Genomic DNA, 16,086 nt, shown 5'->3' with positions numbered 1-16,086 from the left:
GAAGTAGCTTCTCTTTTGAAATCTGCTTATTCTGTGTCCCCCTTTTCTTAGAAGTAACACATAACAGCACCTATTCTGGTTTCTGTAATTCAATCCTGTCTTCCACAAGGTTCCAGCTCTTGTGTGTGTCACAGGGTTTTGACTTCTGAAACTGATCCAAAAAATGTCTGAATCCGATATATTTCTCCAAATAATGTGACAGTTACATCATTAACAAGGTCAGTCCCAATTCTTAGAAACCAGATGACTATTAGTTTTATTTCTACCAAACTTCTTGCCTATTTCAAAACCACTCCATATCCATAACAACCGCATCTCTATTCAAGAGATTTAAGTGGTTTGGTTTAAAAACAGATGGCTTCCTTCAGCAGTTCTTATTGAGTAGTTAGATACTTAGACACTTCAGTTTTTAATAAAGCAAACATTCCATTGTTCTTGAATAATTAAGACCTACTTCAGATCCATTAGCTCTGTCTTTCTAGATGCTGCAACTCCGAGAATGAACTCTCTTCTCTGAGTACAATGGTTCTCTGTAACCTGTGTGTGTAACCCTGTAACCAACCCACACCTAACCTAAGACATATTTATAAGAAATATATCTTAACATTAACTAAAATATTAATATTAACGCAGATCAGTTACAGTGGCAAGAAAAAGTTTGAAAACCACTGAGATAGAAACATGAATCTTTAAAAAATGGTGGATTATGCAGAAGGGAAATTCTAGGCAGTTATGAGAGTAGGTTATTAGATTGGCACAACTCTGTGGGTCGAAGGTCCTGAACTGCACTGTAGGTTTTTTTGTTCTAGGTTTAAGATACTTTCTCTTTAAACTGGACAAAGTTCACAATATGGAAAAAGGCTGAGGTTGCTACATTTTGCAGTGTGAGCTTGGTGAAGTTTCTCTCAATGCATAATTTTTTAATGATCTTACCTGGCAGAATTTTGTCTTCCTGAGAGTTGACCATCAGCTGTCAGAGGATCTTGAACTGCCTGCCCATTGTCTGTATCTGGCTGAGCTGAGGAAGGGTGGCATGGAGTGGGATTTACCGCTGTCTGATCAGTTAAAGGTTTCACCTCTTGCTGTTGCTATGTAACAAAATAGATGATTATGAGCATCAAGACAAAATAAAATAACAGAAAACAATATACCAAAGAATCCAGAGATCTTTCTCCTAAGTAACATAAAAAACAAAGAATTTGGAATTGATTTGGAGGATGCACAAAAAAGATTTGTTAAGATAGCTCTAGCCGTAGCAAAAAAATGTATTATGTCAACCTGGAAATTGGAAGATAATTTGAAAATACAACAATGGTATATAGAAATGAATAAATGTATTCCATTAGAAAAAATAACATATAGTTTAAGAAATAATATTGAAATATTCGAACAAGTATGGGAGCCTTACATTAAATACAATAGCAAAACCCTACCGGGAACAAACATTACTTAAGTTGATGGAAGGAGAAGAAAAGAAAAGAATGGACTCAGTAGAATTTCTGGTGTATTTTTGTTGAATGACAACATTGTCTGACGGGTTTAATGCAACCTAGATTGTATACCTAAAATGGATGAGAGGGGGGGGGTGGGGGGGTGGCTTGGGAGGAGGGGGGGGGAGAAAAAGTCACTGTATATGTGTGAAAAAGAAATAGTGTACATCATGGCTAATGTGATTTATGGTGTGAAAAATAAAAAATTTAAAAAAAAAAGACACATTAAGTGATGTCATTTAGTTTTGGATACTCCTCCCTGGGGAAAAGACTGTGGCCATTCATATTACTTATGCCCCCTCATGATTTTATTTCCCTCTATAGTCACCTCTCTACCTCCTAGGCTCCAGAGAGAATAGTCCCAACCCCTCCAGTGCCTGTCTACAACTCAAGCTCTCAGTTTTAGAACCTCAGAACACAACATGGATCGTTGGCAATGTGGATTCACAATCTGCTTGCCTGTAGAAAACAGAGAGTAGAAGTGGATGAAGAGTATACTGCTGGAGGTCAGTGACCAGTGGAGTTCCACAGGGATCTGTTCTGGGACCTCTGCATTTTGTGATTTTTATAAATAACCGAGATGATGAAGTAAGTTTGCAGAAGATATGAAAGTTGGAGGAGTTGTGGATTGTGTTGAAGGTTGTCATAGGTTACAAAAGGATATAGACAGAATGCAGAGTTGAGTGGAGAAGTGGCAGATAGAGTTTGATCTGGATAAATGTGAGATGATATAGGGAGATCATGTGATGGTGGATGGTGAGTGGGAGCAAAATCCTGGAGCTCCTTTGAAAATTATAGAAAAGACAGAAAAAAACAGTTAAAACAAAGTTTACATTAAGTTTTCCAGCAGTATAAAGAAAAAGGAAAGATGGGGAAGAAAGATAAAAGTCCATAACAAAATGTGCAGTGCCAAAGCAGCCCCAGGATGTCGGGATCACGGGACCTTGTGGCGAGCTGGTTGGAGGGGCCCACTCAAGGCCACTACGAGAGGAGATCACAGATGACTCTCCGTCAAAAGAGAGCCACCCAGAGTCAAGACAGGCAGGCAGTGAAGAGCCAGTGAGCAGCGAAGACAGCTGTGGGATGTCGCATCAATAGGAGGGGGTGGAAGGAGGCAGCAGCGACAGAGGTGGCGACGGCGTCAAACGGGTCGGGGGAGGCATGGGAGATTGAGGTCTGGCAGCAGCAGCTGGTAATAGGATTGCAGGCAACATCAGGAGAGCAGCCAACCTGCAGTTCAGGCAGAACCCCAGTTGAGGAGAGGAGGCGGTGGAAGGCGAGAGGAGATGGCTGAGAGGTTTGGGAGTAGTGGCATGGAGAGCAATAGTGAAGTGGAAAAGGAGAAAGGTGGAAGGAAAGGTCTGTTGTCACAATGGGTGAAGGTGTCGGAGGGAGAGGAAAGACTTGCTGGAGCGTGCGTTACAGCCAAGGTGGAGGCAGATGTAGAGGCCTCAGAGGCCAGATTAAAGACTGTTTTAAAGGGACTTTCAAAAGAAGTGGGAGCAATAAAGAGGACAGTGGCAGATTTGACAGGGAGAGTCTCTAGTGTGAAGGACAGAATAGAGAGGGTGGAGGATAAAGTGGGCATGCAGGCCTTTTTTCCCCAAGCCTGGTCCAGGGCAACAGACTCAGTCAATTTTGATGAAATTTGAGAATTTCTGGGTCGTGGGAGCGAGGATGGGGTTGGGGAGTGGGGAGTTCATCTGAGTTTAGGGGTAGCAAATCCTATTTCTTTCCAGACACTAGCAAAGGAAACAGTTTGATGAGGTGAAAAGGGTCTTGTGAGGCAAGCGGGTGGAATATAGGCTATTACACCCGGCGACACTAAAGGTGATATTGCGGGGGGGGGGGGGGGGGGGGGGCGGGGGAGGGGAATAAAAAGTTTTACACAGAGGCAAAGGAGGTGATGAGATTCGCCAAATCCCTAGAGGTCACCTGGGAAGAGGGACAATAAGAAGGGGGAGAAAGTTGCTGGTTTGGGGATTATGCATGTATATTTCTTTTCTTTTCTTTGGCTTGGCTTCGCGGACGAAGATTTATGGAGGGGGTAAAAAGTCCACGTCAGCTGCAGGCTCGTTTGTGGCTGACCAGTCCGATGCGGGACAGGCAGACACGATTGCAGCGGTTGCAAGGGAAAATTGGTTGGTTGGGGTTGGGTGTTGGGTTTTTCCTCCTTTGCCTTTTGTCAGTGAGGTGGGCTCTGCGGTCTTCTTCAAAGGAGGCTGCTGCCCGCCAAACTGTGAGGCGCCAAGATGCACGGTTTGAGGCGTTATCAGCCCACTGGCGGTGGTCAATGTGGCAGGCACCAAGAGATTTCTTTAGGCAGTCCTTGTACCTTTTCTTTGGTGCACCTCTGTCACGGTGGCCAGTGGAGAGCTCGCCATATAATACGATCTTGGGAAGGCGATGGTCCTCCATTCTGGAGACGTGACCCATCCAGCGCAGCTGGATCTTCAGCAGCGTGGACTCGATGCTGTCGACCTCTGCCATCTCGAGTACCTCGACGTTAGGGGTGTGAGCGCTCCAATGGATGTTGAGGATGGAGCGGAGACAACGCTGGTGGAAGCGTTCTAGGAGCCGTAGGTGGTGCCGGTATATATATTAATGTAAATATTACTGTATTATTGTCTAAAGTGATGACATGTTACTTGGGGATGTATATATGTGAGGAGTTCAGGGATGTTGTGGGAGGGGAGGGAGTAAGATGGGTGCTGCAGCCACACCTCGGTTTGGTTTTGATAGGGCTCATGTGCCCCACGATGATTGGGATCGAGATAAGTTATTGGAATGTATTCACTGAGGCGGGTGGGGACAAATTTGGACTTTCGAATATGTACAGGGATGGCTTTGTTTATTGGACTTTGTAAGTCTGTGAAAACTAAAATAAAATATTCAAAAAAAATGTGTGAGGTTATGCATTTTTGAAGGTCAAACCTGAATGCTGAGTACAGGGTTAATGGTCGGACGCTTGAGAGTGTGGATGGACAGAGGGACCTTGGGCTCCAAATCCATACATCTCTCAAGGTTCTGGTTCATTGAGCACTCTTCTAGGGAAGGTGGGGCATGTTCCAATGGGACGGTTTGCAGGAAGGTTTGCAAGTGCTGCTCCAGTGAGTTTAAACTAGATTTGCAGGGGGATAGAAATCAGAATGACAGAGCAGATAGAGGAGTGGAGGAGGGAAAAGATGATGTGAAAATTGCACTATTTCAAAGCAAGGAGTATTGTAGGAGAGGCAGATGAGCTTAGCGCGTGGATCGGCACATAGAATTATGACGTTGTGGCCATTAGTGAAACTTGGTTGCAGGAGTGGTAGGACTGACAGATCAATGTTTCAGGCTTCTGTTGCTTTAGACATGATAGATTGGGGGTGTGGGGGGGGGGTGGAGGGTAATGAAAGGGGGAGGAGTGGCATTGTTCATCATGGAAAATATCGCAGCTGTGCTCAGGCAGGACAGACTAGAGACCTCATCAAGTGAGGCTATATGGGTGAAGCTGAGGAACAGGAAAGGTATGACCACATTCATGGGGTTGTATTATAGACCGCCCAGTAGTCAAAGAGAATTGGAGGAGCAAATCTGTAGAGACAAAGCAGACAACTGCAGGAAACATAGGTTATGATTGTTGGAAATTTTAATTTCCACATATTGAAAGGGACTTCCATACTGTAAAAGGGCTGGATGGCTTGGAGTTTATCAAATGTGTTCCAGAAAGTTTTCTAAATCAATATATAGAGGTGCCAACTAGAGAGAATGCAACAATAGATCTCCTTTTCAAGAACGAAACAGGAGATAGGTATGAAAGGTAAAATATCAGTTCAGGCTCCAATATATCAAAATAAATTGATTCCATTTTCGCTGAATAATAGATTTTTAAGAGAATGGCAGATTAAAGGAATAAAGTTGTTGCAGGATTGTCTCGAAGAGGGTAAATTTCTATCTTTTAAATAGAGAAACTTGGAATTTCAGTGAATTTGTGTACTAACAAATTAGAGCATTAGTGAAAGATAATTTTGGAAGAGAAATGAAAATTCCTAAGTTAACGAAATTAGAGTTTTTGATTTCTCACTCATTAAATAAGGGTTTTATTTATGAGATGTATGCATTGTTGCAATTTAGATAAATCTAGGATTAAATGCAAAAATGACTTAATTTGCGATATTAATCAGGCCAATTGAGAGATTATCTGTTTTGATGGAGTGACTAAATTGCTTAATGTAGTATGGTTAATTATAATTTTTTGCATCAGTTGTATCCGACCCTTGAGAAATTGAAAAAAATATGGATTTGGTGATTTCCAGAACAGTTCCAACTGCATGGAGGATTATGGGTCGGGAAGACGGCCATCGCTAAAATAAATAAATAAATAGATAGAATTAAAAAAAATATATGGATTTAGTAATTCAGAAGTGTGTTTTAGATGTGGATTATGTGTAGGAACATTTTTACACTCAGTTTGGCTTTGTGATAAGGTTCAACCATTTTGGCAAAAAATTAGGGAATTTCTTCAAAAATTGTTTAAGATTAAATTTTTATTAGGATCCAAAAAAATTTTTGTTGGGTTGTACTGTCCTATTTAGTAATTTGGGGTTGGACAAGTTTCAGACAGTTTTTCTTTGTCTCACATTGGCTGTCGCATGTAAATATGTTGCGACTTAATGGAAAGATGAGGCTGAAGTAAATGTAACTCATTGGCATAATGAGCTGAGGTCTTGTATTTATATGGAGAAATTAACATAAAATCTTCATGATAATTATGACTTTCATTAAGATGTGGTCACCATATTTGAAATGTATGGGTTTAGTAATATCTTAAACTGTTGTTTAAGATGGGTCCTCTACCAGCATCACCTATGGCTCCTAGAACGCTTCCATCAGCGCTGTCTCCGCTGCATCCTCGACATTCATTGGAATGACTTCATCACCAACTTCGAAGTACTCGAGCTGGCAGAGTCCGCAAGCATCGAATCCACACTGCTGAAGACCCAACTGCGCTGGGTGGGTCACGTCTCCAGAATGGAGGACCATCGCCTTCCCAATATCGTGTTCTATGGCGAGCTCTCCACTGGCCACCGAGACAGAGGTGCACGAAAGAAGAGGTACAAGGACTGCTTAAAGAAATCTCTTGGTGCCTGCCACATTGACCACCGCCAGTGGACTGATATTGCCTCCAACCATGCATCTTGGCATCTCACAGTTCGGCGGGCAGCAACCTCCTTTGAAGAAGATCGCAGAGCCCACCTCACTGACAAAAGACAAAGGAGGAAAAACCCAACACCCAACCCCAACCCACCAATTTTCCCTTGCAACCGCTCCAACCGTGCCTGCCTGCCCCGCATCGGACTTGTCAGTCACCAACGAGCCTGCAGCAGTCGTGGACATACCCCTCCATAAATCTTCGACGCGAAGCCAAGCCAAAGAAAGAAGAAATAAACTGTTGTATGTGTTTCTTTTATGATGTTTTTTTTTTATGCTTCCCTTGTGGGGTTTGCTGAGGGTGGGGAGGGGGTGGGTTAGTTGTAGTTTTTCATTTTTATATTATGGACTTTGTATAAGTTTTTTCTTGAAAATTTTAAATAAAGTTTGGGGAAAAAAAAATGAGACAGGGGAGGTGACAGAGTATTTGGGTCCAGTGATTAAAATGTCATTAATTTCAAGTTAATTATGGAGAAGAATAGGTCTGGGCCTTGGGTTGAGATTCTAAATTGGAGAAAGGATCTAGAATGCATGGATTGGGATAAGTTATTTTCGAGCAGGGATGTGCATGGTAAAGTAGAGGAACTGCAAAGGTGAAATTAAGAGAGTACAGAGTTTGTGTGTTCCTGGCAGGATTAAAAGCAAGGTTCGCAGGCAAAGGAACCTTGGTTTTTGAGGGATATTGGGGATCTGACTCGGAAGAAGAGACAAGTGTATAATAGGTATAGACAACATTGAGTAAATGAGGTACATGAGGAGTATAAAAAAATGCAAGAAAAACCTCAAGGAAAAAAAAATCAGGAAGGCAAAAAATACATGAGGTTGCTTTGGCAGACAATGTGAAGGGTTCTACAGGTATATTGAAAGCAAAAGGATAGTAAGGGATAAAATTGGTCCTTTTGAAGATCAAAGTGGTCAGCTTTGTATGGAGCCAAAAGAGGTGTTTTTTTTCAATCAGGATTCACTCAGGAAACAGGCACAGAGTCGTGGGAAGTAAGGAAAACAAACAATGAGTTAATGGAACCTACACAGATTAAAGAGGAGGAAGGGCTTGCTGTCTTAAAGAAAATAAGGGTGGACAAATCCCCAGGGCCTGACAAGGTATCCCCTTGAACCTTGAGGGAGGCTAATGAAGAAATTGCAGGGGCTCTGGCAGAAATATTTAAAATGTCCTTAGCCACGGGTGTGTTGCCGGAGGTTTGGAGAGTGCCTTATGTTGTTCCATTGTTTAAAAAAGGCTACAAAGTTAACCCTGGAAATTATAGGCCGCTGAGCCTGACGTTAGCATAAGTAAATTATTGGAAGGATTTCTAAGAGATCAGATATACAATTATTTGGAGAGCCAGAAACTGATTAGGGATAGTCAACATGACTTTCTACGTGGTAGGTCATGTTTAACTAATCTTATAGAGTTTTTCAAGGAGGTTACGAGGAATGCTGATGAAGCAAAGGCTGTGGATGTTGCCTACATGGAGATTAGTAAGGCCTTTAAGAAGGTTTCACATAGGAGGTTAGTCAGGAAGGTTCAGGCACTAGGTATTCATAGTGAAGTAGTGAACTAGATTCGACAATGTGAGATGGGAGAAGTCAGAGAGTAGTGGCGGGATGATTATTTCTCAGACTGGAGGCCTGTGACTAGTGGTATGTCTCAGTGATTGGTGCTGGGACCATTATTGTTTGGCATCTATATCAATGATGATGTGGTAAATTGGATCAGTAAGTTTGCAAATCACACTAAGATTGGAGGCATTGTGGCTATTGAAAAAGGTTTTCAAAGCATGTAGAGGGATCTAGACCAGCTGGAAAATGTGATGAAAAATGGCAGATGGAATTTCATGCAGACAGGTGCAAGGTGTTGCATTTTGGAAGGGCAAACCAAGAAAGGACATGTATGGTAAATGGTAGGACATTGAGGAGTGTGGTTAGGGTTAGGGGGATCTGGGAATACAGATACATAATTTCCTGAAAGTGGCATCACAGGTGGTGGATAGGGTTGTAAAGAGAGCTTTTGGCATATTGGCCTTCATAAATCAAAGTGTTGAGTATGGGAGCTGGATGTTATGGTAAAGTTGTATATAAAATTGGTGAGGCCAAATTAGGAGTATTGTGTGTAGATTTGGTCATCTAACTAAAGGAAAGATACAAATAAGACAGAAAGAGTGCAGAGAAGATTTACTTGGATGTTGCCCAAACTTCAGGGACTGAGTTACTGGGAAAGGTTAACAGGTTTGACTTTATTCTCTGGAGCATAGTAGAATGAGGGGAGATTTAAAATGATGAGGGGGATAGACAGAGTAAACGTCGTTGGGCTTTTTTCCACTGAGGATAGGTGAGATACAAACCAAAGGACATGAGTTAAGAGTGAAAGGGGAAAAGTTTAGGGAGAACAAGAGGGGGAACTTCTTTACACAGAGTGGTGGGAGTGTGGGCTGAGCTGTCAGCTGAGGTGGTGAATCTAGGCTTAATTTTAACATTTAAGAAGAATTTGGACAGGTACATGGATGGGAGAGGTATGGAGGGCTATGGACTGGGTGCAGGACAGTGGGACTAGGCAAAAAAAGGTTCCGCACAGACTAGAAAGGCTGGAGGGACATTTCTTTGTACTGTGGTGTTCTATGGTTGCTGTACAGGTTCATAGGACCTGGGATGCTGGGCTTCATTAGTCAGAGTATTGAGTTCAAGAATCGAGAGGTCATGTTGCAACTCTACAAATTTCTGGTGAGACCACACTTAGAAAATTGTGTTCAGTTCTGGTCACCTTATTAAATCATCTCCTTTATTTGTCGTAATGATGAGATAGCGTTTCTCCAGGACCACGGAGCAGATTTACATAAATAGGAGTTAAAATATTAAGCCATATACAGTATAAGTCCACTGTACACAATTCACATATGTTCTGGGAAAAAACTGTTGTCCAATCTGGACACAAGGGTCCAAGTGCTATGGTACCTCCTACCAGATGGCAGAAGGGAGAAAAGTTTACATGAGGGGTGTGTGAAGTCCTTCACAATGTTTATTGCTTTCCATGTGCTTCATGTGTTGTAGATGTTCATGGTAGGAAGAGAGTCCCCAGTGATCTTTTCCCATTGACTTCACTACCCTCTGCAGGGTCTTACAGTCCGAGGTGGTACAGCTTCCAAACCAGGCATTGATGCAATTGCTCAGGATGCTCTGGATACATCCTCTGTAGAATGTAGTGAGGATGGAGGGTGGGAAATGGACACAGGAAGTAGAGGTGCTTCAGGGCTCTTTTAGCTATGGAGATTGTGTTAAGGGACCATGGAACTTGATACTCTTGATAACCTCAATAGCAGAGCCATAAATAATTAGTGGAGAGTGATCCCCCCTGAGCCCTCCTGAAGTTGACAACCATCTCTGCACTAGTCCATTAGCATTGACTCATCATTCTTACTAATAAGGCCCACCTTGGTCATGTCATCAGTGAACCTGATGATCTGGTTCAAGCTGTGTTTAGCTGCACAGTCATGGGTTAGCAGAGTGAACAGCGGTGGGCTAAGCACACAGCCCTGGGGGGGGGGGGGGGGGTACATGCTCATTGTGATAGTCTGGGAAGCCATGTTTCCGATCTGGACTGCTTGAGGTCTCCCCAACAGGAAGTCAAGAGTCCAATTGCAGAGGGAGATGGTTAGACCCAGCAGGCTCAACTTCCCTTTCAGGTACTGAGGTATGATTGTGTTGAATGCTGAACCGAAGTCAATAAACAGCATTCGATCATATGTGTCCTGAGGGCGGTGGAGATGGCGCCATCTGTAGAGTGGTTAGATCTATACATGAACTGCAGGGGGTCCAGTGATGGGGGCAGTAGAAGGTTGATGTGCCCCATGGCGAGCCTCTTGAAGCGCTCATGGCAGTAGACATTGAAGCAGGACACAGACGACTTCTTCGGCACAGGGACAATGGTGGGGGCTTTGAAGCACATTGGAACCATGGCTCTTCTCAGGGAAGTGTTAAAGATGTCGGTGAGAACATCTGCCAGCTGAGCCACACATCCTCTGAGAACTCTGCTGAGTATGTTATCCGGTCCAGCAGCTTTCTGTGGGTTGACCTTGCCTAACACTCTTCTCACATCAGCCGCTTTAAGATACAGCTCCTGATCTTTTGGAGGATCATTATTAGGAAGGATGTGGAAGCTACGGAGAGGGTGCAGAGGAGATTTACCAGGATGTTACCTGGATTGGAAAATGTCTTATACGACAAGGTTAGTGGAACTGCGACTTTTCTCTTTGGTGCATAGAATGATGAGAGATTACTTAATAGAGGCCTACAAGATTCTGAGAGGCATAGATAAGGTCAGCGCATTTTTCCCAGGGCGGGAGTAGCAACTACGAGAGTACATCTGCACAAAGTGAAGGGAGGAAAGTTTAGGGGAGACATCAAGTTTAAGTTTTTTTTTTACAGAGAGAGTTGTGGGTGCCTGGTGATGGAAGCTGAAACATCATAGGTTTTTAAGAGACTTCTAGACAAGTACATAGATGAAAGAAAAATAGAGATAGGAAGGATGTAGGTTTTTTTTGGTAGGAATATAATTTTGCTCAACTTTGATGGTTGAAGGGTCTACATTATGCTGCAGTGTTCTATGTATACCACTGAAAAAGGCCCTTCAGCCCATTTAGTCCTGGTAACTTCCTTGTGAAACTTTTCTGCATCCTTTTTTAGTTTAAGAAAATCCCTGCTATAGTTGGCCAATCATACCATATAACCACTTACAGCACAGAACAGGCCAGTTCGGCCCTACTAGTCCATGCCGTAGCAAATCCCCACCCTCCTAGTCCCACTGACCAGCACCCGGTCCATACCCCTCTAGTCCCCTCCTATCCATGTAACGATCCAGTCTTTCCTTAAATGTAACCAATGATCCCGCCTCGACCACGTCTGCCGGAAGCTCATTCCACATCCCCACCACCCTCTGCGTAAAGAAATTTCCCCTCATGTTCCCCTTATAATTTTCCCCTTTCAATCTTAAACCATGTCCTCTAGTTTGAATCTCCCCCTTTCTTAATTGAAAAAGCCTATCCACATTTACTCTGTCTGTCCCTTTTAAAATCTTAAACACCTACATACTTTACATACAATATTCCAAGTGCCATCTTACCAAAGTCTTGTTTTGTGTAACATGATGTCCTAACTGCTATACTCAGTCGCCTGACTGATGTAAGCACCTACCCTTCTGCCCAACTGTGTGGCTACTTTCAGAAAAATAGAGCAAGACTAAGGTCTCAGCTCTCTGGATTTTTTTCCTTATGTTGGGAGGCATAAGCTGCAGTAATTGCATATCATTTTTTAAATTTAAATTTTAATTTAGAGATACAGCATGGTAACAGGCCCTTCAAGCTCACAAGCTTTACAATTATACTTATGTGACCAAATAACTTACTAATTTGTATGTCTTTGGAATGTGAGAGGAAACTGAAGTACCCAGAGGAAGCTCACATGGATGCAGGGAGAATGTACAAACTTGTTACAGACAGTAGTGGATAACAAAACTGGTCTGTGGTGCTATAATAATATTACACTAACCGTTACACTAATTGTACTGTCAATCAATGATCTGAAATTCAACAAAATCTAATCTGGTCACTGGTCATTATAGCACCATCACCACCGATGCTATTTGCATGATGCATTCAAATAAGGAGTTGATTCAAGTTTGATAATGGAGCCTAATCCATGGACTCTGAATGGAAAAGACATCTTTTGCCAAAATCAGTTACCATCCCCATGTTCCAATTAGACACTATACGTAATATGTGGATTTAAAATGCATCAAATGCTAGAAGACTGCAATCTTACTTCAAGTCACTCACCAGGGCTGGGTTGCATATAGGAACTTGGACTGAAGAAACAACATTGATGAGCAAGAACGTTTTCCATACCTTGAGAAGTAGCTGCCTGATCTCTTCCTCAAGATCTTTCACCTTGGCTTCTCGCTCAATTATCATCTGTTTCAGCTCTCCAATCTTGAAGTCCTGCTTCTGGGCTTCACTGTTCACATCTTGCTTATTTTTTGATTCCTGTTCATTCACACGAGCTAGAATTTCCTGCATTTGCTTCTGCTGTTTCTGTAAGAGATTATGTTTTTGAGGAGGTCTGAATGCCAACGAGTGAAAGGGTTGTTCTCTTTATCTTTAGCTAATGAAGATGAAAGGGTTGATTGTATCCCGCTCTCCCCATTGAGAATAATACATGTGGGAACGGTGAGAGGAGAGGGGAATTTCCACACTTTTGATGTGGTGCTGACTTGATGCAACGGTAACAAGGGCACAAGAGAGAGCAATTCTATCACAACACTAGTAACCTGAGTTCAAATCTGAAATTGTCTTCTTGCGTGTGTTCTGCCCCCCCACTCCGTGTTTGCATGGGTTTCTTTCGGGTGCTCCAGTTTTCTCAATCCCTCCAAAGCATATAGGGGTTCTAGGTTAATTGGTGTATTTGTGCAGCACAGGCTCTAAATGTTTAAAAAATTAATAAGAAAACTGCCAGTTTCATTCATTCGAATCAAATAACACCAATCCAGTTCTATTTTTACCCCCAAGCACTCTCTGATCTCCTATCTCCAGCTTTTTCCATTTTTGCTTTGCACCAAAACATCAGCATTCAAGAAACTTTTCTGAAACATTTCCCACTTCTTTTCATTTTAAATGAATGTGATTTCTCACCAGCAATGCATCGACAAGTTCATCATCGTGCTTCCCTTTCTCAAGAAGTGTTACCACTTGACTCTTTAAGCCTTTCAGCTCAGTGGACAGAACCTTGTTTCTTGCTTTGGATCCATCAAATTTGCTCTTGAGGTCTTCGTGATCTTTTTTCAGTTTCTCAAAGTCACCAGTCATTTTCTACACAAATACATAAGCCGAGCTTGTATATTTTACATAACTTGCAATTAAATAGGTACAATAGGCTTTACTGCTATACAGTTGATCAGTTGATCACATGGAAGGTTAGTTAGGAAGGTGCAGTCTTTAGGTATAAATTTTAAGATAGTCAAATGGATTGAACATTGGCTGAAAGGGAGAGGCCAGAGAGCGGTAGTGGATAATTGTCTGTCAGGTTGGAGGCCGGTGACCAGTGGTGTGCCTCAAGGATCTGTATTGGGCCCATTGTTGTTCGTTATATACATTAATGATCTAGATGATGGGGTGGTGAATTGGATTAGTAAATATGCAGACGATACTAAGATAGGTGGAATAGTGGATAATGAAGAAGGTTTTCAAGGATTGCAGAGGGATTTGGGCTGCTTAGAAAAGTGGGCTGAAAAATGGCAGATGGAATTTAATGCTGATAAGTGTGAGGTGCTTCATTTTGGTAAGAAGAATCAGAATAGGACATATGTGGTAAATGGGAGAGCATTGAGGAATACAGAAGAGCAGAAAGATTTAGGAGTGACGGTACATCGTTCCCTGAAGGTAGAAACTCACGTGAATAGGGTGGTGAAGAAGGCTTTTAGTATGCTGGCCTTTATCAATCATTGCATGGAATATAGGAGTTGGGAGGTGATGTTGAGATTGTATAAGACGTTGGTGCGGCCTAATTTGGAGTTCTGTGTGCAGTTCTGGTCGCCTAATTATAGGAAGGATATAAACAGAGTGGAGAGAGTGCAGCGAAGGTTTACCAGAATGTTACCTGGGTTTAAGCATCTAGAGTATAGGGAGAGATTGGACAGATTAGGTCTTTATTCTTTGGAGCGTAGAAGGTTGAGAGGGGATTTGATAGAAGTATTTAAGATTATGAAAGGGATAGACAGAGTGGATGTGGATAGACTATTTCCGTTAAGAGGAGGAAAGATTAAAACAAGAGGACATGAGTTAAGAATTAAGGGGCAGAGGTTTAGAGGTAACATGAGGGGGAACTTCTTTACTCAGAGAATGGTAGCCGTGTGGAATGATCTTCCGGGAGAAATAGTGGCGGCGGAGTCAATTGTATTATTTAAGAAAAGGTTGGACAGGTATATGGATGAGAAGAAGATGGAGGGTTATGGGCATTGTGCAGGGAGGTGGGACTAGAAAGGGGTGTTTGGTTCGGTGTGGACTAGAAGGGCCTAATGGCCTGTTTCCGTGCTGTAATTGTTATGTTATTATGTTATGTTATTGTTCTCAATTGACTCAGTGAAGACACCACCACTCAAAAATTGTGCACTGCCTACAACGATGCACCAATTTCAAATCCACCAGAAAGTCATCCATAGAAAACAGAACCTAGAACATTACAGCACAGTATAGGCCCTTCAGTCCATGATGCTTTGCCAAACCATGGAAACCACAACAACCTAATTTTCCTCACCTTATACACATAACCCTCTATTTTTCCAACATCCATGTGCCTCTCTAAGCATCTTTCAAATATCCCATTCTACACCCTTCACCACCATTATTGCCCAGGCACCCACCATACTGTAAAACAAAATTTAAAAAAAACTCCCCTTAACTTTCCTCTATTCACCTTAAACAGATGTCTGTCCTCTGGTATTTGCTATTGTGACCCCACGTAAATAAAGCTGGCTGTCCACCCTATCTAAGCCCCTCATAATTACATCACCTTTCATCCTTCATCAGTCCAAACTGAAAAGCCCTAGCTCTGTCAACCTTGCTTCATTGAACTATACAGCATGAACCAAATCCTTTCCGCCCAATTCACCCATGCTGACTAAGGTGCCTATCAGAGCTAGACCATTTGCTTGCATTTGGCCCATTTTCCTCTTATTTGTCCATGTACTTGTCCAAATGTCCTTATTGTCCCCACCTCTATAGCTTCCTCTGGCAGATTTCTCCACACAAAGTTGCCCCTCGGGTTCCTTTTAAATGGTTCCCCTCTCACCTCAAAGCTATGTCCTCTAGTTTTAGACTGCCCAACCCCACGGAAATGTCACCTTATCTATGTCCCGCATGATTTTATATACCCCTATCACCTCACCACTCAGGCTCATTTGTTCCAACGAAAACAGTCCAGGTTCTGCTAACTCAAGCCCTCTGGTCCTGGTAACGTCCTCGTAAATCTGTTTTACACCCTTTTCAGCTCAATTTCATTCTTCCTACACATGTGCAACCAGAACTGCACACAACACTCCAAATGTGGCCTCACTAATGTCTTGTACAGCTAATAACATGACATCCCAACTCCATAGAACATGTCAGCATAGAGCCCCTTTGGCTGTTCTAGTCTGTGCCAAACCATTTTTTGGTCTAGTCCCACTGTCCTGCACCCAGTCCATAACCCTCCATACCTCTCCCATCCATGTACCTGTCCAAATTCTTCTTAAATGTTAAAATTGAACCTCTTCAGCTGACAGCAATTTTCACACTCCCACCACTCTCTGTGAGAAAAAGTTCCCCTCATGTTCTCCCTAAAATTTTCCCCTTTCACCCTTATCACATTCTCTGGTTTGTAA

General features: G+C 42.5%; 1 protein-coding gene across 2 annotated transcripts in view; it reads right to left on the bottom strand.

Moving 5' to 3' along the window:
* The window catches only part of ccdc13 (coiled-coil domain containing 13), a 108,805-nt gene that overhangs the window by 27,439 nt on the left and 65,280 nt on the right, over positions 1-16,086 (bottom strand). For both annotated transcript variants that reach the window (XM_069914904.1, XM_069914905.1), the window contains exons 8-10: positions 13,361-13,537; positions 12,578-12,763; positions 934-1,088 (exon numbers count right to left, since the gene is read on the bottom strand). In XM_069914904.1, the coding sequence (XP_069771005.1) occupies positions 934-1,088; positions 12,578-12,763; positions 13,361-13,537 (518 nt within the window). The remainder of the gene's footprint in view (positions 1-933; positions 1,089-12,577; positions 12,764-13,360; positions 13,538-16,086) is intronic.

Source organism: Narcine bancroftii, chromosome 1 (assembly GCF_036971445.1).
Source record: "Narcine bancroftii isolate sNarBan1 chromosome 1, sNarBan1.hap1, whole genome shotgun sequence".
Taxonomy (NCBI): Eukaryota; Metazoa; Chordata; class Chondrichthyes; order Torpediniformes; family Narcinidae; genus Narcine; species Narcine bancroftii.
Note: the sequence above shows the minus strand (reverse complement) of the source record. Positions and strands in the feature narration are given on the sequence as shown.